Consider the following 22,199-nt stretch of genomic DNA (forward strand, 5'->3'; position numbering starts at 1 on the left):
GGCTCCTTGGCTGGTTTGGAGCAGGAGGAGCTTCTCAGCTTCTTACAGGAGCCACCCATGGGGCCCTTCTCCTGCTACCAAAAAACCCACCAAACCAAACCAGTACTGGAGGGAGAGAAATGAAAAGGAATTGTTCAGACCTGAAGATCCTTTGACATTATCCACCTCACAGAAATCTTCCTTATATTGCAAGGAGACTCGTATTTTGAAATGGAGGCCTCCTTTGATTGCCCTGATCTACCAGAGCAGATCAGACACCAGTAATTATCATCATCATCATCATATAATTTAATCTCCATTTTGCCTAAAAATTGTATTTATTTCCAATATTTATTTCAGAGATAGAGAAAAATCACCGCTTTGGGGTTTTTTTTTGCCTTTCTTGGGTTTACATGTTCAACTCTGTGTGTTAAGGGAGCACAATAAAGGAAATTTGCACACTAACATCTATAAATTATTAGTATAAAAGGGACTAAAGAGTAGCTGCTAATATTTCCTATGCAGTGCCCACAGGGAAGATTGGCCTTTGTGTATATTAAATATTCTTTTGAAAGAGAGAATCCATTGATAAGATGATGTGTGTACTTTGATAAGATGTGTGTGTATGTAGCTTTGGGGGTTATTTATTCAATGCTCAGAGTTTGTTTTTTTATTTTCTCTGAAGTATTACTGAGGTCTCCAAACATGTCAGAAGAAGTAGCTGGAATAGCCAAGTGTAGTTAATTGGGGAGGTTTAGCAGACGTCCCACTGGTGGCTCAAGAGGATGTATCTCCACATGGTCATACTTAAACCTGGTCTTCAACCTGCTTAAATCAGTTCATCACAAAGTGTCCATCACTTGCCACAGGTGACAAAATACCTTCTCAGCAAGTCCACAAGAAGGTTTAGGTGGGTAGAGCTGAACTTCTTGGACATTGTGACAGTCTCTCCAGGTCCGAGTAGAGGTCACTGCCAGGTGATCATGGAGAGAATGTAAATGGGAGCCATCTGATTAAATCTGACCTTTTGATGGTTAAAAGGTTTCAGTTACTTTTGCAAACCACCCCTTAGTCTTCATTAGCAAAAGCATAATCATCAATAACAGAAATTGATTTTATAAAATAATATTCTTATCTAGTTTATCTGCAGAAGCAAACCTACACTGTCACTATGATCCTGTGAGTGGCAGGGTTGTTTTTCAAGCTCAGTTTTCCTCTGTGTGGTCTCCCCACTTGTTAGAATCCAGGCTAGAGACCCCAGAACACTGGGAGCTCCCAAATAGGGTGGAGAGAGCCCTGGGAGAAATCCTGAGTTGGACTTGCAGTGCTTGGAGCTGCCAAAGGATCAGCATTTCTTAAGAGCCAATCCAAGAATTTGAGGATCCTTGGGGGTGGTGCTGATTCCAGCCTGGTCCAAGCTTTGGGTTTTGCCATTTTTTTCAGCTGGCAGTTGTGTCATCTGGTGGTCTTGGGTTCTTCTTTGTTGCTTATGCCTCTCTTTCCACCTCACAGTCTCGCCTGACCAGCCAGAACGAGGCCATGGCCCTTCAGTCCATCAGGAACATCAGAGGCAACTCCCACTGCGTGGACTGTGAAGCACAGAGTAAGTACCATGACCTGGCCTCACACAATCTGCACCAAACCACTTTTTCTTTACCAGGACCTGAGTGAACACCCACCACAGGCTTTGGCTTCCCTGGTGTTGGGCTCCCTCTGTTGTTTTGAGTCTTCTTGGCTTTCAGACTTTGTGATGTGAATTCATCTTTGGTAGGTGCTGTGTCAGATGCAGCCTCATTTGTTCCCCTTTTTTTTTCCCAGGACACTTTAAATGTCAGTATTTCTTCCCAGAAGAGGAAAAAGTAGTTTGCTGTCTTCCATCAGTTACTTCTGTTTTCCTCCAGTTATGGGTGGAGAGGGCACATGTGCCATGGTAATATTTTCAAAGGGGTAGAGCTTAATTGGTTGGTTTTTTGGTTTGGTGTTTTTAGGGTTGCTTGTCAGAAGAAACCAAAGTCATTGCTCATTATATCTGGATACTAGAGAACTGATTTGGGATTATTTTTTTTTTCACCCCTTTGTGTTTCTTCACCTTTTTATTGTTTAAAACATATACTTAGTGTTCAGAAAGGTCTTCTCAAGAACACTTTGAGCTGTGGTTCACCTCACTAACCCTGGCTGGGGTCATTATTCTGGTGCTCTTCAGTTCCAGGGGTTTGCAGCAAAGCCACAAAAAAGAAAGTACTCTTGCTCAAAAGCAATTAGTTGTAGAAGCAGAAGGATTGAGACCTTGTGCATTTTTATTTCTTTGGTATTTGAAAGTCAGAACTTTTCTTATGATTTTTACATGTGCTTAAAATGGAAAAATATTCATTTTGGGGGGAATACATTTTTTTTTTTTTTAAGACTTGCTGTTTAGGATTTTGACTGCTGGTCTGAACCATTCCAACCCACTTAAAATAAAATCTAAACCAAAGATTTTTTTTCCAGTCCATACTGGATGTTTAATCAGGAAAATGATTGTGCAAGAAAGCAGCACTTTTGTTCCCTCTTCCTTCAGCCAGGTTGTTTGGCATCCAGATTGTTTCATGGGTCAAGCTGGCCACACGTGCACGGTGCCAGCAGCAGGGACGTGCCAAGAACGTTTTGGTGGGAGAGGACAGGATGGGACTGCCCTTTTTGGCAACATTCAGCACTCTGTTATGTACCTTTTCGGGAGGAAAGGGGTGATTTTGGAATCTCAACTGGAACCTCTTAATGATTTGTATGCTTGGGGATGATTTAAACCCTCTTTGACTCCTCTTGCCATTTGGCCTGCCTAGTTTTAAGGCCACCACCATTCCTCTTGATAAAAATCGAGCTGTTTCCAAAGTGTTGTATCTTAAAATGCAAACACAGGCATGAGGTGAACTTCAGCCTGCTGCTTTTCCTGCCAGGCTCTTCTTTATCTCCTTCTCTCCCTTTCTGCCTTGGCTGGCCAAGCCCTCCCCCCCCACCCCAGGGCATTTAGCATCACAAACACCAGCTCTTGTGGAGTTTGCATCTTCACAAGCCAGATGTTTGGGAGCAAAGGAATAGAAGATGTTGCTGTCCCTCAGCTCTATTCAAGAGCCATCAATCTTCCACTTCAGAAGTCTCATTCTTCCTCTTTCTGGAGCTCTTTGGCTTTTAGCACTTCAACCCAGCACTTTGTTTCACCTGGGAATTTCTGCCCTGTTGGATGTTAAGCAGCACCAGCACCAGCTGAGTGCCCCTTCTGGCCGTTGGGCAATCTCAAGCTGAAGTTTTTCCAAGTCCTTTTCTTTTTTCAGCAGTCCCATCCCAGAGCAATGGATGAGGCAAAGTGGCCTTTAGGTGCTGGAGTTTTCGTTGAATCATAGAATGGTTCTCGTTGGAAAAGACCTTGAAGATCATCAAGTCATTAACCCAGCCCTGCCAAGGCCACCACGAAACTGTGTCCCTCAGCACCACATCTACTTTTCTTGCCCAAGAACATCTGGTTTAGTGTTGCAGAAGGAAACCACTGTTGCCTTTCCCCGGGGTGTGGGAGTCCCAGTGGTGACTTCTGACTGAACCACATTACCTAGGCAAACCCATCCCAATTTCTGCCCCCAAAGGCTTTCAGCTCTTCCAGTCTTAGTGTATGGAGAGCAGAGCAGAGGGTAGATGTGAGTCACTGTTTAAGATACCTGGAGGGTGTGGAGTATCATGTCTTTTCTGCTGTAAAGAAAACAGGGAGGGCTTAAAAGGGAGAGTCTCATCAAGGTTTTCCAGTCCAGAAGCCTAGGAGCTTGGTGTATCATAGATTTGAGAGCCAAACACTGAAGTAATAATTTGAGTGGCCCTGGGAAGCCTCCCAGACCCATCACAAGATTCAGTCTTATATTCAAAACAGAGAAGAAACTTAAACTTCTAAAGAAGCTTTTCCATCCTTTGCTGCAACTCTTGGAAGATGCCTTCACCCCCCTCTTTGCCATATAAATCAGTGATAACAAATTTCAAGCATGAGATTGAAAGAAGTGCTCAACTGCACAAGGATTCCATCATCTGGGAAGAGGAAGATGGAGCCAGGAGCAGTGAATTGCAAACAGGAACATCCCTGAGCATGTGGTTTCTAATAACTTGCCTTAATTCTTGGTGGGTAGCAACTTCTGTCATCTGGCTCACATCCCTTTGAGAACAAGTTTTCAAGTGCAAACACTGAAAGAGATGCCATGAGTGACATCATGGCAGTTTTTCCCAGAATACCTCCTCATTAGGAGGTATTGCTCCACATTCTCCAGATGTAACCAAGGTCAACAAGTCTGGTTTTCACTGGGTGTCTATAATGGGTTCAACATTCCCCTTTCCTAGATTGTCACCTTCACACCAGGCTGTGGGTTGTCAGGTGGTTGAAGTTTAAAATACTCTCTTGACAAAATGTCATGTAACTTTGAGGTTGTCACTTTGATGGGCTACTTCAGCATTGTCAGCTGGACATGGGGGAGTATTCAAACAAATTATTCATGGAAAGATACACTAGATGTGCTTCAAAAACACAGAGATGTTTGGCAGTGAGGGATCTTTAGCATCAGTCCTAGAATAATTGGAAGAACATCAATCAGTAGTTTTTCTCTTCCTTCCTTCTGAGTTTGTGCTTTGGGCATTTTTGTGAAGATGACCCTGGCCTTTCAGGTTGGGGACAGAGATTTCATTCCAGTCATGGGTTGTAAATTTTCAATGAGTATCTGCTGTGTTTGAGCTTTTACTGACAAATTAATATTTCGGGTTTGTATTGTGTTTTGAATATCCTACTGGTTGCCCCACTGGCAAGAGACTGAACTTGGGGGAGGTGACCTGAAGAAACGTGCAGGAAAGGAGTTGGTCATGGTTGTCTTGCTTGGAAAACATGTCAGGAGTTTGGTCTCAGCTTATTTTCTGGAGCTCTGCAGTGCCTGCTGAGTAGGCTAAAAATAGGCTAAAACTTGGTGTGGATGGAGGTTTTGAAACAAAAGAACTCTTTTTCTGCTCAAGTGAAATAAGGTAGGGGATTGTTCTGACTTGGAATATGTTTGGATTTCCAAAGACTGACTGAAAAATGTCAATCAGTGCCTTCCATGAAATGAACCAAAATTATCTGCTTTCCTTTCAGATCTTTTGTCCAAACATGGCAAAGAACGAAGAAAGTTACATAAAGTAGAAATGAATCTTTGGGTTAAATTTCCCCAAATGGAAGGGATCACTAGAAATTCCTTTTCTGTCAGCTCCAGATTTTATTTAAATTTGAATTAAAATTGCCTTCCCTCTCAATTAATCACCATCTTCCTGCTTGGCAGGTGTGATAGCCCACTGATTATTCGGGAGGCCCAGAAGAAGGTGGGAAGAAAAGATCTGACAGGAGGAGAGAGACAAAAGGCCACCAAAAATCCCTCCCATACGTCTTTCATTGTGTTTATTAAAATGAATATTTGTTGGAGAGAGGCAGATTCGTCCAAATCTAGATCCTTTTTTCCCTTGAAATTGGCTGCAAGTGGCTCTAGATCCCCAAGGAGGGGTTTGCTCACCAGGTGCCTCCTCTGCCTTTCTATCACCTTTGTTTCTTCTTTCCTCTCTAACTCATCTTTTTCTTTTGACTGAAGGTGACATGATCAAGGTGGAGAAATCTCAATCTCAGGAAGGCCAACCAACTCTTTGGGTTCTCATCATGGATGTTAAAAGTCCTCATCATCATGGATTCACTTTTTTTTTATGTGATAATGTGAAGCCATAAGGTGTTTGGGGGGGCGGGGGGGGGAGTTGGCTGTGAGAGCAGGACCTTACCTACCACTCCCAGCAATCAAATCTTTAGAGACCCCTCTCCACTGATTATTTTTAATCCTTGAGAGGGGTTGGCATCTCCACAGAGCAAACCTGGTGCTCTGGAAATGCTCCTCACTGTGTGTTTTGGACAGGACACCTGCACTTTTCTCCCCCAGAGCCGAACTCTTCGGCCACAAACATTCACTAGACAGTTTGTGCTGAGCTCACTGCTGGTGTCCCTTCTCCTGCAGACCCTGACTGGGCAAGCTTGAATCTGGGAGCCCTCATCTGTATCGAATGCTCAGGTATCCACCGGAACCTTGGCACCCACCTCTCGCGGGTGCGCTCGCTCGACCTGGACGACTGGCCCATCGAGCTCATCAAGGTGATGTCTTCCATCGGGAACGAGCTCGCCAACAGTGTCTGGGAGGAGAGCAGCCAAGGCCACATGAAACCTTCCTCAGACTCCACCAGGTAGGCTTCTCCCCTGCTCCATCCCACCCAGCACGGAGCAGGCACTGCGTTACCCCGCGCTTGGCCAGGAAACCCTCCGTCTGGTGTCACACCCAGGGCTGGTGGGGTGTGACAGTGCTTTACCACGTGGACTTTTGAAGTTCTCCCTCACAGTAAACCTAGTAGAAATCATGACTTATTTCTGTCTTCACTGCATGCCCAGAACGTGTGTCAAAGGGGGGAGGTGTCAAAAGTTGAGCCACCCCGTTGCTTCTTCACTGTTGTGAAGGTTTCCTCAGCAGCTCTGCAGTGTTTTTTCTTCAGTTGGAAACCTCCTGCCTGGTTGTTCCTCAGTCTGAATTGTCCTGTAATGTGTTCCTTTGTTTCTGTCAGCCACAAAGATCCTGGCTCTTGGACTATCACTTTGTGGTTAGATTAATAATCGGCCTTTGGTAGTTCAAAAATTTTGTCCCTGCCTGGCAGGTCTTTGGGTTCTCATGTGCTTGTTGAAAGTCCTCCTCATGGTGGACTTGCTTTCATTTTTTTATGTGGTACCTGGGAAGCCATCAAGTTCTGGGGGTGTTTCCTGTGAGATTAGGACCTTACCTACCAGTCATAGCTCAGCACAGTGAAAATCATCTTTCTGCCACGCGTCACCCTGCCCAAAACTGAAGGGTTTTTATGGTTAGGGCATCTGATCAGTGCCAAAGAGAGATGGCTTGAAAGTACTTCCCTGATTACAGTAGATTTGGGGTGGAAGAGCTGCTAGTTCTAACCAAGGAGTTGGCCTTGGGGGAGCAGAGTGACTTGGGAGGCTGTTTCAGCAGAGGGGAGGTCAGGCAGGACCTTCTGGACTGCCTTGCTCAGCTGAGCCAGCCTTTGAAGGGGTCTTCTGAAGTGCCTTGTGCTTGTCTAGGGGGGGCAGCCTGCAGCCCAAGCACTGCTGGGTCCCCAGGCAGCAACCAGCACGATGGGGTTGAGCTCCCAGGCAGAGAATCACCCGAGGGGGGATGACACTGTGTTCATGTTTATCTCTGGATCCTGCGTCTTTCAGTGTCAGGTCAGGTGGCAGTAGAACCTGGGAGCACAGAGAGACCTGGGCCACCTCCTGCAGGGGAGGAGTCAGTCTGTGCTGTTGTCTGTAATAAAATTGACTATTTCTTGTGGCATCATTTCGTTAGCACTGAAAAATGAATTTGTGGTGCCACCTTTGGTTCATCTTCGAGAATGAAGCCAGTACATTAATCAGGCTACTTAGATGAAGGACTATGCACAGGAAAGTGTTCAGGGAGACCAGCACAGAGAGTTGTTCCTCTGTAAACTGTGGTTCTGCTGTGTGAGTGTCTGTTATTAGGCAGCTAATGTCATGATTTCATCAGGTAGCTGGAAATTGCTGCTTTCAGCCATCAGTGTCACTTGAATCCAGAGATCTTGTGTTGCTGTACCTACAAGTCTGTGTTGCAGCTTGCTGCCAAGCTGAGCTGGAGATGTGCCTCCATCCCAGCTGCTTTTAAAAGGAAAAGGCATAGATCCAGTTAGATTTTTGTAAATATTCTGTTAGCATACATCTAATAAAGATACTGTAATGTAAACTCTACAATACAAGTGACCATGGTGACAACAGAGCCACCAGTGACATAACTGCACTTTTTTTTCTCTGGACTCTAGAACAAAAGGTATCAAGACTCATTTTCTAAATCTGCATTTTCCTCAGATGTCCAAGTGCACACTCATGTGATGGAAGAGCTCTTAGGAAGAGCAGATGGAAGGTTATGTGAAAGTTTTCCCTCCAAGCAGTTGAAACCTTTCTTTGCTACTCCTGTTTTTCCCACTGTTTGCAGCAAGGACTGAAGGGATATTTTCCACATAACTACCTGCTCTTTGGAAGCATGTGCCTCCTTCTGTACCCTGGTCTCTCCTAGTGTTATAATCCTTCTGCCCAAGATGTGGGAAGAAGTTCCAGTTCTTTAGCTCTGAGTCATGCATCCCTTTTTCTTGCTGCTGTTTGCACTTTTATCTGGGGAATCCTGCCACCAACACCACATCCAAACCACCCTTGAACACACCCAGGGATGGTGACTCCACCACCTCCCTGGGCAGCCTGTTCCAGTGTCTGCCCACTCTTGCTGTGAAAATGTTTTTCCTACTGTCCAGCCTAAACCTCCCTTGTTGCAGCTGGAAGCCCTTCCCTCTCGTTCTGTTGCTGATGACCTGTGAGAAGAGACCAGCACCAACCTCTCTACAATGACCTTTCAGGTGGTTGTAGAGACTGATGAGTCTCCCCTCAGCCTCCTCTTTCTCAATCTAAACATTCCCAGCTCCCTCAAGTGTTCTTCATCAGATTGATTCTCCAGGCCCTTCCCCAGCTCCGTTGCCTCTGTCCTGGCTCCAGCACCTCCAGATCTCTCTGGAATGGAGGTGCCCAAACCTGGACACAACACTCAGGTGTGGCCTCCCCAGTGCTGAGCACAGGGGGACAATCACCTCTCCTTCAGCTGGTCACACCATTTCTAACACAGGCCAGGATGCCGTGGGCTTCCTTGTCCACCTGGGCACACACTGGCTCATGTTCAGCCCCTTGTCAATGAGCACCCCCAGGTCCTTTCCCGCCAGACCCTTTCCAGCCACACTTCCCCAAGCCTGGAGCATTCCCTGGGGTTGTTGTGGCCCAAGTGCAGGACCCAGCACTTGGCCTTGTTGAATCCCAGACCACTGACATCAGCCCAAGGATCTGATCTACCCAAGTCTCTTGGTAGAACCTCCCTATCCTCGTGCAGATCTGCACTCCAGCTGTAGTCTAAAAGCAGTGATATGCAGAGGTTCATGCACTCAACATGCTCCTGCTTTGCTGAGTTCTCACCAGAACCCCATCAGATGGGAGAGGGAAGGACTCCCATGTCTCCTCCAAGTTTCTCCTGAACTTGTTCATATCCCCATTCCCTTCTGCACCCACACTTACTACATCTGCTCCCCTTGTCAGTTCCACTACATCTCTTCATTAATCATAGAATCATAGAATGGTTCAGGTTGGAAGGGGCCTTAAAGATCATTAGGTTCCAACCTCCCTGTATGGGCAGGGACACCTCCCACCAGACCAGGTTGCTCCAAGCCCCATCCAACCTGCCCTTCAACACCCCCAGGGCGCCACAACCTCTCTGGGCAACCTTCCTGCCCTCATGGTGAAGAATTTCTTCCAGATGTCTAACCTGAATCTCCCATCTTTCAGTTTAAAACCATCACCCCTTAATCCACCCTCCATGGCTTTCCTCGTTTGCTCAGGCCATGCCTGCAAACAGTGTTGGCAACACACGAGCAGAAGGTTTTTTAACCATCCCCCAGCTGATTCAGAGACTTAGCACAAAGCAGCAGTAGCAGACCTTAGATAAATACAACCTTCTCACCTGTTTCTTTATGACAGGCATGTCTCTCAACTCTTCTGTCTCAACTGTGCCACCCCCAAGTTGTCAGCACAATGGTGGACCCTCTGCTAGCAGGTGCTTGTAAAGGGGATCAGACATACATAGGTTTCACCATCTCATGTTGTGTCTTTCTGTTGGAGGTGAAGCCATCAGGGAAAACCCACAGGCTTTCTAAGGGCAAAAATAAGGGTTATTGACTGCTCCATAGATACTGAATCTCTTGGGCTGGGAGGCTTGAGGAGCACTCACGTGCTGGGCTACAGGAGCCTGGAAGTCTTGACACGGCTTCCAAAGCAGTCCCTTCAGCTTGGGAGAAGTCTGCAACCATCACTGGAGCTCTCCAGTGGCATCCCATGTGTTCCTGTTGAGTAGGGGGATGGATGGAAGACCAGTGCTTTGCAGGAGGGGTTGCCCAATGGCTGCTGTGAGCCCAGCATGCTTCAGGAGTCTGTCTCAGGAAAATTCCACCGTTTCTAAAACCAGAGCTATGCCAGGCTTTGAGCACAGCCTGCATTTTCATTTCTGTACACTGAAAAATAAGAACTTTCTCCACCTTAAACCACATCAGATATACCACCCTGCTGTCCTTTCCTAGTCCACTCAAATTCACTCAGAACTCTTCCCTGAAACAGATAAACCTGGAAGTGTGTTTTGAAGGTCAGAAAGGCTTTCAGGTTGGAGGGTGGGAACTCCAAGCCCACAGGCTTGGCAGCAAAAGGCATTACTGCTGCTTGTTTCATCAAGGATGCATTGCCCAGGTATGTCCTTTGATGTCCACATGTGCTAGGTCATGTCAAGCTTGAGAGGCAGCTGATGAAGTCGGCAGATCCTCCAGGTTGTTGGGTACCTCTGGATCAAAGGCAACACCTTGGCTGCCTCCAGCATCCCTGGAGAAGGCAGCAGGGGTTGTGGAATCCCCAAAGAAGCAGCTTGGAGCTTGAGGCAAAGCTCAGACTGAGGGTTTTGGTGTGACTCTGGGGAGGAGAGAGGAATAAACACCAGCTCCCCATGAGCACCAGGAGTTGGAGAAGCAGCAGAAGACCCCAGTGTCGGCAAATAGGTGTGTGTGGAAGGGAGGGGGGACCAGCTGGCCTCCCAGCCCGGGTGGCCCAGGCTCCTTGATGAGGTCAGCTCTGGAAGACTGCTAATTGGTTCCAGCAATTACCAGCAGCCCTGAGAACTGCTGCTCAAACTTGGGGAGCCCTGTGACAAATTGAAGCTGACTGCTGGTGAAGGAGTATCGACTTCCCATTTCTGAACAGGAGGATCATTAGTCAGGAAAAGCATCTTTTAATTACTTGCAGGAAGGGAATGAGGGAAAAAAAGGAGAAAAAGGGAAGAAGATCTTTCATTATGGATCCTGCAACAGCTGCCTTTTTTTTGTTTGTTTGTTTCTTTCAGGTGTGTTCAATATTACATTTATTGCCTTGGAGGGGAGGGGGTGAGTAAGGAGAGTTTGGCAGCACCCCTCCCCCCTTCAATAATGGGGATTTAATTTGGAGTGAGAAGTCAAATGAGAGTAAATCAATGTTGTGACAATTAACTGGGTCTGGGGATGAGATCAGGATTTTCCCCTCTTAATTGCTATTGATACTGTTTAAGCACACTCTTAAGCATTGATTTGGAGTGGTGTGACTCAGGAGTAGCCTGGTGGGGCAGGGACAGGACTGCTCTGTGGACCAGTGTCAGGGATGTGGTGAGGTAACCTTGGGGAGTCTGTGTGTGCTTTGCCAGGGCCTTTTGCACTGATACCTTGTTCTCTACCAGATATTTAGCTTTCTTCTGACCACACCTCACATGTTTTGCTTTCTTCACCATGTGGAGAAGAAAGTTCTTGCCCATGTGCCTTTTGGTTTGCAGACTTGCTTGGCCACCATCAGCTTCCTAAGATGTTGGCCTTTTCCAAATGAGATGAGATGTCACCATTCTTCTGCCCACTCCAGGAGGTGATTATCTGCTCCCTGAGCCTCACTGTCTTTCTCTGTGCTCCATCCTGGTCTCATTGGGAGTGCTGGGACATAACAGAAACGAGGCCACCTCCACCTGCTGAAAGCTGCTGGCCAAGAGGAGAGGGGGCACCACAGTGCCCAGGCACCATCCCAGCCATGCTGCATGTTCTCCTGCTCAAGGAGTGCTGAATTTTGCATTACCTACATGCAAACCCTAAAGGGCTCCACCATCTCCACATCTTGCTGAGAATATTCCTAAAGAGAAAGAACCTCCACGTCCATTAAAACATATTTGTACAGTGAGGAGGGATGAGCAGTTAGTAGAAGCTCAGAGGTAGTTTGAAGCAGCAGCTCTTAAATGGAGCTTGGAGGTGGGAGCATCTGCTGCAGTTCTGCTCAGGCTGTGTGTTTGTGGAGCAGTCACCCTGTTTATCCTCAGTACCAAAGGTTAGGAGGAAGCAGAGGGGTTCTGAATGCTGCCTGAGAAGTCTGGAGTGAGGAGCTGGCAGTGTCAGGCATTGACTTTCACCTGGAGCCTTCAGATCCAGTTGGATCCCTCGCTCACTAATGAACTGAATTTAATGGTGTCAGGAAAAACATTATGCGGCTCGACTATATTTAGCAGACGTTTCCAGTCTGGAGCTGAAGCCTGGCTCCCTGTTTAAAGGCAAGGCTGAGCTGGCACTGGCTGCTGGGGGATAACTGGGGAGCCACTTCTGTGCAAAAAGGAAGCTGGGCCTCCTTTTGGTGTGAAAATAATGATTCCTTCATTATAGAGGGTGCAGGTAAAGGGTGAACCCAGGGAAATGGAGTAGTTAGGATCTCAGAATGGCATCCTGCATCTGGTGAGGATGCTCCGTGTCATCTCTCTCGCTTGGTGCTCCTTTTGGCCATCATCAGCTTGCTGGCTTAGTCCTGTTGGGCTCCTGGCAGAAGGCCCGAGGGGAGATCAGTCTGCCTGTCTCCGTGGCTGTCAGGGTTGGGTTCTTGGCAGTTCTTGGCCTGACGAGGTCAGTGTTCTGTGCCTTTTGAACGCTGCTCCACGCTTGACACCTTGCCCAGCCCAGGGTGGGGGCTTAGAAATAAATAAATAAACCCCTCTCAAAAAAAAAAAGAAGAAGATTTTATTGTGAAGGGCTGACCAGAACCCATCTGCAGTTGGGTGGCATCTGCTCCCCACATGTCACTTCCCTCATTAACAAGCAATTGAATTAATTAAATGCTACTCAGAACACGCATAACAAGCTACCGGCAGTGTCCAAATTAGCACTGATAATCAAGGATGATTTCCTTTATTATCCTGCTAAGTGGTGTGCAGGCTCTGATCTCCCTGTCTGCCCTCATCTATTTACATACCCCCAGCTTCTGCCTTTAGAAGCTGAGGTTATCTTACCTAGTTAATTTGCCACGATCACCAAGCATGGCGGATTGATATTCCTGCCTCTGCTGAAGCAAACCCCCCCACACCCCCCCTTTCTCCCCCTCTCCTTCCTCCCCAAGCCTGGTCCTTTGTATCTCAAGCTCACTGATAAATTAAAAGCCACCCCTGTGGTCTCTCAAGTGAGTAATAGAGGCAGAAATTTCATTTTGCAACTGGCTGATTTAATGATCCAAAGGGTAATTAATGGCCTGATTATCTTAATGTTAAATATGTCCGGCAGCAATTACTGTGACCTCCCGCTTGTCAAGGTCCAGGCTATGCTCTTCTTTCAATTAAGTTCTCTGGGGCTTAATGGTATGAATAAACTCCTCTGATTCTATCATTCCGGACTCTGAGATTTAAGCGAGCTAGGGGCTCGTTTGGAGTTTTAATCAGCCCGTCTTCTACTTGAGTGATCAGAGTTAACAATTATAACAAGGACAGTTTAACTTTCTTTCTCTCTCCCCTCCCTCCCCCCCCCCCCCCCACCGGCTACAGGAGCCTGGAAGTCTTGACACGGCTTCCAAAGCAGTCCCTTCAGCTTGGGAGAAGTCTGCAACCATCACTGGAGCTCTCCAGTGGCATCCCATGTGTTCCTGTTGAGTAGGGGGATGGATGGAAGACCAGTGCTTTGCAGGAGGGGTTGCCCAATGGCTGCTGTGAGCCCAGCATGCTTCAGGAGTCTGTCTCAGGAAAATTCCACCGTTTCTAAAACCAGAGCTATGCCAGGCTTTGAGCACAGCCTGCATTTTCATTTCTGTACACTGAAAAATAAGAACTTTCTCCACCTTAAACCACATCAGATATACCACCCTGCTGTCCTTTCCTAGTCCACTCAAATTCACTCAGAACTCTTCCCTGAAACAGATAAACCTGGAAGTGTGTTTTGAAGGTCAGAAAGGCTTTCAGGTTGGAGGGTGGGAACTCCAAGCCCACAGGCTTGGCAGCAAAAGGCATTACTGCTGCTTGTTTCATCAAGGATGCATTGCCCAGGTATGTCCTTTGATGTCCACATGTGCTAGGTCATGTCAAGCTTGAGAGGCAGCTGATGAAGTCGGCAGATCCTCCAGGTTGTTGGGTACCTCTGGATCAAAGGCAACACCTTGGCTGCCTCCAGCATCCCTGGAGAAGGCAGCAGGGGTTGTGGAATCCCCAAAGAAGCAGCTTGGAGCTTGAGGCAAAGCTCAGACTGAGGGTTTTGGTGTGACTCTGGGGAGGAGAGAGGAATAAACACCAGCTCCCCATGAGCACCAGGAGTTGGAGAAGCAGCAGAAGACCCCAGTGTGGGAGGGAGGGGGGACCAGCTGGCCTCCCAGCCCGGGTGGCCCAGGCTCCTTGATGAGGTCAGCTCTGGAAGACTGCTAATTGGTTCCAGCAATTACCAGCAGCCCTGAGAACTGCTGCTCAAACTTGGGGAGCCCTGTGACAAATTGAAGCTGACTGCTGGTGAAGGAGTATCGACTTCCCATTTCTGAACAGGAGGATCATTAGTCAGGAAAAGCATCTTTTAATTACTTGCAGGAAGGGAATGAGGGAAAAAAAGGAGAAAAAGGGAAGAAGATCTTTCATTATGGATCCTGCAACAGCTGCCTTTTTTTTGTTTGTTTGTTTCTTTCAGGTGTGTTCAATATTACATTTATTGCCTTGGAGGGGAGGGGGTGAGTAAGGAGAGTTTGGCAGCACCCCTCCCCCCTTCAATAATGGGGATTTAATTTGGAGTGAGAAGTCAAATGAGAGTAAATCAATGTTGTGACAATTAACTGGGTCTGGGGATGAGATCAGGATTTTCCCCTCTTAATTGCTATTGATACTGTTTAAGCACACTCTTAAGCATTGATTTGGAGTGGTGTGACTCAGGAGTAGCCTGGTGGGGCAGGGACAGGACTGCTCTGTGGACCAGTGTCAGGGATGTGGTGAGGTAACCTTGGGGAGTCTGTGTGTGTTTTGCCAGGGCCTTTTGCACTGATACCTTGTTCTCTACCAGATATTTAGCTTTCTTCTGACCACACCTCACATGTTTTGCTTTCTTCACCATGTGGAGAAGAAAGTTCTTGCCCATGTGCCTTTTGGTTTGCAGACTTGCTTGGCCACCATCAGCTTCCTAAGATGTTGGCCTTTTCCAAATGAGATGAGATGTCACCATTCTTCTGCCCACTCCAGGAGGTGATTATCTGCTCCCTGAGCCTCACTGTCTTTCTCTGTGCTCCATCCTGGTCTCATTGGGAGTGCTGGGACATAGCAGAAACGAGGCCACCTCCACCTGCTGAAAGCTGCTGGCCAAGAGGAGAGGGGGCACCACAGTGCCCAGGCACCATCCCAGCCATGCTGCATGTTCTCCTGCTCAAGGAGTGCTGAATTTTGCATTACCTACATGCAAACCCTAAAGGGCTCCACCATCTCCACATCTTGCTGAGAATATTCCTAAAGAGAAAGAACCTCCACGTCCATTAAAACATATTTGTACAGTGAGGAGGGATGAGCAGTTAGTAGAAGCTCAGAGGTAGTTTGAAGCAGCAGCTCTTAAATGGAGCTTGGAGGTGGGAGCATCTGCTGCAGTTCTGCTCAGGCTGTGTGTTTGTGGAGCAGTCACCCTGTTTATCCTCAGTACCAAAGGTTAGGAGGAAGCAGAGGGGTTCTGAATGCTGCCTGAGAAGTCTGGAGTGAGGAGCTGGCAGTGTCAGGCATTGACTTTCACCTGGAGCCTTCAGATCCAGTTGGATCCCTCGCTCACTAATGAACTGAATTTAATGGTGTCAGGAAAAACATTATGCGGCTCGACTATATTTAGCAGACGTTTCCAGTCTGGAGCTGAAGCCTGGCTCCCTGTTTAAAGGCAAGGCTGAGCTGGCACTGGCTGCTGGGGGATAACTGGGGAGCCACTTCTGTGCAAAAAGGAAGCTGGGCCTCCTTTTGGTGTGAAAATAATGATTCCTTCATTATAGAGGGTGCAGGTAAAGGGTGAACCCAGGGAAATGGAGTAGTTAGGATCTCAGAATGGCATCCTGCATCTGGTGAGGATGCTCCGTGTCATCTCTCTCGCTTGGTGCTCCTTTTGGCCATCATCAGCTTGCTGGCTTAGTCCTGTTGGGCTCCTGGCAGAAGGCCCGAGGGGAGATCAGTCTGCCTGTCTCCGTGGCTGTCAGGGTTGGGTTCTTGGCAGTTCTTGGCCTGACGAGGTCAGTGTTCTGTGCCTTTTGAACGCTGCTCCACGCTTGACACCTTGCCCAGCCCAGGGTGGGGGCTTAGAAATAAATAAATAAACCCCTCTCAAAAAAAAAAAGAAGAAGATTTTATTGTGAAGGGCTGACCAGAACCCATCTGCAGTTGGGTGGCATCTGCTCCCCACATGTCACTTCCCTCATTAACAAGCAATTGAATTAATTAAATGCTACTCAGAACACGCATAACAAGCTACCGGCAGTGTCCAAATTAGCACTGATAATCAAGGATGATTTCCTTTATTATCCTGCTAAGTGGTGTGCAGGCTCTGATCTCCCTGTCTGCCCTCATCTATTTACATACCCCCAGCTTCTGCCTTTAGAAGCTGAGGTTATCTTACCTAGTTAATTTGCCACGATCACCAAGCATGGCGGATTGATATTCCTGCCTCTGCTGAAGCAAACCCCCCCACACCCCCCCTTTCTCCCCCTCTCCTTCCTCCCCAAGCCTGGTCCTTTGTATCTCAAGCTCACTGATAAATTAAAAGCCACCCCTGTGGTCTCTCAAGTGAGTAATAGAGGCAGAAATTTCATTTTGCAACTGGCTGATTTAATGATCCAAAGGGTAATTAATGGCCTGATTATCTTAATGTTAAATATGTCCGGCAGCAATTACTGTGACCTCCCGCTTGTCAAGGTCCAGGCTATGCTCTTCTTTCAATTAAGTTCTCTGGGGCTTAATGGTATGAATAAACTCCTCTGATTCTATCATTCCGGACTCTGAGATTTAAGCGAGCTAGGGGCTCGTTTGGAGTTTTAATCAGCCCGTCTTCTACTTGAGTGATCAGAGTTAACAATTATAACAAGGACAGTTTAACTTTCTTTCTCTCTCCCCTCCCTCCCCCCCCCCACACACACACACTTTCTACTTCTTTATATTTTTATTTTATTCTTCCTTTTTTTTTCCAAGCGCTCGGAGGGACCGTTGTTGGCGGCAGCTTGGCCGGGCTAGTCTCTCCCGATATAAATTATCATGTGAATGCTGCTGTTTTTTTCCATTTGACAGGCTTAATTAATTGGCAGGAGCGCCCGAAAATGACAGTGCCACTAATTGCAACTCCAAGCCCATCTCAGTCAGGGCCGGGGCTTGTCGGCGCTTCTCCTGCCGCCCCCACCCCTTGTTGACGTTTTCCATTTCACTTTTCACATCTCGTCGGGGACCCTGATGGGATGTGATGGCCCAAGATGTGCCTTTGGGTTCTCCAGGCATGCAGGCCCTGTGCAAGAATGACATTTGCTGCCAGTGGAGTTGAGACAGCTGGGGCTTCTGCCCACCCAGCAGCTGCTGGGGGACTTGGGAGTCCGATTGAAATATTCCAGCGAGTCCTATCAACTTGGGGAAGGAATTAAGAAGAAGGGGGGGGGGGGAGCCAAAAAAACACCACCCCAACAAACCCTGAGAGTCGTAACTCCTGGTGGCTGAGCTGCACTGAGCTGCAGTTCTATTAGCTCTGTTTTGGACAGCAGATATTTCATCAAGATAATGAGGAAAATGTATAAATTATTAGTTACGAGAGTATTGCGTTTTCAAACGCACCCATAAATAAAAAGACTGATTCATTGCTGCCAGGAAACTGAAACCTTTCCCTGCATGGCCGTAGAAATGAACCAATTCTGACATGCTAGATTGCAGGCTTTCAGATTAGAGTAATTGTAATTGTTTTAAAATTAAATTTTAAAAAAAAATAAAATTTGTCACTTACCAGCAGCTTCCAGGAAATGCATCTCATAAGAATAACTAAGTGAGGCAAATGAAATGTCAGCTTGGGTGGCTGCTGGTGGGGATTGGAGGCCATTTGGAGGCCTCAGAAGCTCAGGATGAAGGTTAGCAGTGTTTTATTGTCCTTGTAGCTGCTTGGCAGACCTTGTCATCCCAGAGCTGATCCTGTAAACCACGGCAGCCTGGATGGGTACAAATAACAACAACAACAAAAAAACCCACCCTGATAGTCCAGGTTCATGAGCCCTTGAGACAAAATGCTCCCTGATTCAGTTGCATGTTTCTTAGGTGCAAATCCATCTGTGATAAAAACTCCAACTCTTTGGAAACAGAAGCCTAGTGGCAACTGTTCCTAGAACTGGGATTCTCCTCATGGCCTGTGAAACTCCAAAGGAGAAGCAGTTCTGTCTCCTCCTGAATGCCATTTAGAGCATTTGTTAAAAAGCAGAGGTGTAAAAGCCACACTTTGGTTTTACTCTGTTGTTGTGGCACCATAGGTGCCACTTTCCTTAAGTTATCTGTTCATTTAATTGATTTGCTTACATGGACCTGACGTGTTTCTCTCTCTGTTCATCCCATGGAACACCGAGGTGTTCTGTTGGAGTTACAGACCCACATGGCCCATGGTTAGAGATTTCCAGTTACACTGGGTTTATAGGGTCTCGTTTTCATCTTTCTGGAGAGTTTGCCCAAGTACTGCTTGGTGTGGCCTGGAGTTTTTGGAGAGAGGAGCCAAAGAAATCCTACTTGCTTTTGTCTTCATCTCATTTTCTCGGGCATCTCTCAGGTGTTAGACAATCCAGACATCCAGTTGTTGCTCACCCTTTGAAAAGTGCTTTTGAAAAGGAGCAAGGAGAACAATGTGTTTCAGCATGAAAATTCCTGCTAGCTAAGATACCTCCTAGCTAAGCCACCAAGATTCTGCCTCAGTCCCAGATTTTACGGGTGCAGTGACAATACAACAATGAAGGCCAGAAGCGATGGTCAAGCTTCAAATACTGAACTAGAAAGAGGGGAAGGGCCTTTAAAGGGCCTTGAAAGAGAAGGGTGGGGAGCTTTGCTGTCACACAACAGAGGAAGAAGAAGTCAACAGTCCATATTTTAGCAGCTCTTTGCCTTTTTTTTTTTTTTTACAACTCCAGTGACAGTTGGTGGGTTTCTTCTGTAACGTGTGATCCCCAGGAGCTGTGGAAAACGCCCTTTGTTTTTGAAGGTAGTTTTCAGTGTTGATGAAAAAATTAGAAATCCACTTTGGATACACCCAGAAGACTTGAAAAAGGACACCCTTGAGTGTGCTAACCTTACACATCAGAACTGCTTGAGGACATCTTGCCTCTTGAGGGTTCTGCAGTAGGACAGGTGATGGAGACCGAAATGTTGTACCTTGGAGGTACAGTCAACTCAAGTTACCTTTATTCTGATGGGGTTCTGGACCATTTTTGTTTCTATTTTGGTGCATATTTGGCTGCCACACTGAAAAGCACCAAGTTAAGCTGAAACTCCCTCAAAAGGATGTTGATGAGCTGATGCACTTTGGGAAAATCTAAGGTTCAAGTTCAGGACTCAAGCAAGGAAAGTTTCTTTCTGTTGTCTGAGTGGGACAGTGGGGAGATTTACTGGGAAAACAGAATTGACAGGTCAGTAATCAGCTGCCAGAAAAGGGATTTTATGTTTGCCAGAATAAGAACCAGTCTGTTGGCTGTGTCTCTTCTGAAGGTCTGTAGACACTGCAGGATCAGACTTCATTTTCAGTTGAGATTCAGACTGATTATTTCTTGTTTTGTGTTAGTTCTCTCCCGAGCACCTATCAGAGTTAGAGAGCATCTCAGATTTGAATACTGAAGGGTCTTCACATCTGCTTGGTCATGAGCTGCTTGAAAAGGTCAATGCAGAACTTAGGGAGGGAACCATTGCAATGTTCATTAGAAACTGCTTGGGCCAAGGTCTGGCTGTGGGGCTACAACAGAAGAGCTGATGAAAACCAAGAGATTCATTTCAAATGAGAAGCAACTGGGAAGTAGGTAGCAGATGGACTACTGATGTTTAAAATAAAAATAATAGGAATAAAAATGACTGTCTTCCCAAGCTTAGAATTGGCTGCAGGGCTTGGAGATGCAACCCTGCTAATTGTGAGAGGGTTGTTATGGTGCAGACTGTAGCTAAGATGAAATCACCTGAGTTCAGAGCACAGCCCAGTGCAGCTTTAGGGCCAGAACTCTGAGATGGGGCAAGCATGGTGTACATAAGTATTAAAACAAAACCTCACCATCAGAAACTTAACCTCACGTGCTCCTTCTTTTCCAGAGGGAGCATTTATCAAATGGGCTGGGTTTTTCCTCGGAGGACAACAGATACTTCTGTGACTCCAGGAACAACTCCTTGTTCAAAACCATATAAATATGGAACTTTGCAACAGAACCTTTGCAGTGGGGTCCATTTGCATTAGCTAGAGCTTACTTGAAACCATTTTTGGGTCATTTACACTGAAATTAAGCTCCTTGGTGTTCAGTGTTTGTGTGTGTTGCACATACCTGCTACTTCACAACACCTGAGGAACTGATATGGAGATTTTTATCTTAAATCTGACCAGCTAAAAACAAGTTATATGTACTGTTTAAAGGATTGGGCAGCCTCATGAAAGTGATTTCTGCCCTCACTCTCTTTAATTGCAGCTATTTTATCAGTGCTTTCCAAAAGGAAAAGCATTTAGCACTTGTGTTGCTATCGAAATTCAGACATTTGTGGGGCTGAAACTTGGAATAATAAAAAGGCCCCAAAAAAGCAATTGAGGGGAAAAAAAAATGCCAAATGGCAAGTGTCAGCTATGACGAGGTCCCTTGGGTCAGATCTGAGGACTCGTCTGCGAGATGTGCTTGGCTTTGGGAAGTGCTGTGTGTCAAGCACCTGCTGCTGCTGAGGAGCTGAGCTGGCAAGGGCAGTACCCAGAGTATTAAAAAATACCTGTTATGTTAGGAGGAGATCTTATGTAAATCATTTGATTTGAAGCTTTTCTGTGTACTTGGGTGTTGAACCTATTCTTTTCATTTCCCCTGCCCCGAGGTCATGGCTGCCTCTCTGCACAGCAGGTCTCAGCAAACACCAAGTTGTTTAACTAAACACATCATTCAAATTGGTTGCTCCCTGTGACATAAGAGCAGTTACTCGAAAGCTGGTTGATGGTGCTGCTGAAGCTGCAGTGTAAAAAACTGTGTTTAACATTTCCACACCCCTTTTCTGCTGATAGGTAAACTGGTTGTGGTTGAATGTGAGGACAGTTGCTGGTGGGTTGGGAGCATGGAAGGCAGGTCCTCACGTTGCCTCTATTCTGGGCTTGACTCCCATGGTATGTTGGATGGGCAAGAGACTTTTGGTGGTGGTCCCTAGTGCTGGTGCTTCCCTCCTCCCCTTCCTTCCCTCCCTCTCTCTCCCTCCCTTCCTTCCTCCCTCTCTCTCTTCCTTCCCCTGCCTTGTTTAGGAGCAGTGCATCCCTGGCAGGTTGGGGGGATGGCAGGAGCCTCTGGGCTGTGGGACAGAGCAGAGCAAGGGGCAGCTCCACAGCTGCTTTGGTCATGCCCACAGAACCTTCAGGGCTCCACAACAGGAACTCTGACCATCTTTCTCTCCTTTGTGATTTTTTTTCCCCCCTTTGTTTAAGCCCCAGCTTTGTTTCTGGCTCTGCAGGGAGCTGGGAAGCCTGTGGCAAGGGACTGGGGAGAGAAGACTCTAGGAACTTAACTAAGTGAAAAGGACAGCAGTGAAAAGATGGTGCTGGCTTTGACTGCACTGAAACTTGATACACACAGCAGCCCAGATGCAGTTTCCCCACAAACAGGGGTGTTTGCTGCTGCATTTTCAGATGTGGGGGTGCTGGGCTGGGGGGGCAGCAGCCACCCCCTGAAAGAGTAACCAGGAAATGAGACCCCCATCACTCCAGCTTCCAAGTAATTAAATAGCAGGCTGAAACATGCTGGAGGTGAGCACAGGTGAGGAGTGGGAGCCTTCCCAGGGTAGGAATTAGAGGGAAATGCAGTTCCTTACTGTGCCTATTAACTAGATTGTGCAAACAGTGCAAAGTCCTCTTGCTGAAGCATTTTTTGTGGCAGGCTGCAGGGAGGGCCAGGAGTGAGGAAAAGCCATCTCAGTAATTGGTAAGCCTCAAAAGGTACAGATGGGATGTGCTTCAAAAAGTCTTCATACTGAACAGATGATTATGTCATGGCCTAGAAATCTCCAGGCTAACGTTTTTGGGGGTTTTTTTCTCCAGAA

At 46.9% G+C, this 22,199-nt stretch overlaps 1 protein-coding gene across 1 annotated transcript in view; it reads left to right on the forward strand.

The window, feature by feature from the left end:
* Nucleotides 1–22,199, forward strand: part of AGAP1 (ArfGAP with GTPase domain, ankyrin repeat and PH domain 1) — a 243,146-nt gene that overhangs the window by 202,191 nt on the left and 18,756 nt on the right. The window contains exons 13-14 of the mRNA XM_010007801.1: nucleotides 1,492–1,582; nucleotides 6,006–6,228. Of these exons, the coding sequence (XP_010006103.1) occupies nucleotides 1,492–1,582; nucleotides 6,006–6,228 (314 nt within the window). The remainder of the gene's footprint in view (nucleotides 1–1,491; nucleotides 1,583–6,005; nucleotides 6,229–22,199) is intronic.

The sequence above is a fragment of the Chaetura pelagica genome, unplaced genomic scaffold, assembly GCF_000747805.2.
Source record: "Chaetura pelagica isolate M959 unplaced genomic scaffold, ChaPel_1.0 scaffold532, whole genome shotgun sequence".
Taxonomy (NCBI): domain Eukaryota; kingdom Metazoa; phylum Chordata; class Aves; order Apodiformes; family Apodidae; genus Chaetura; species Chaetura pelagica.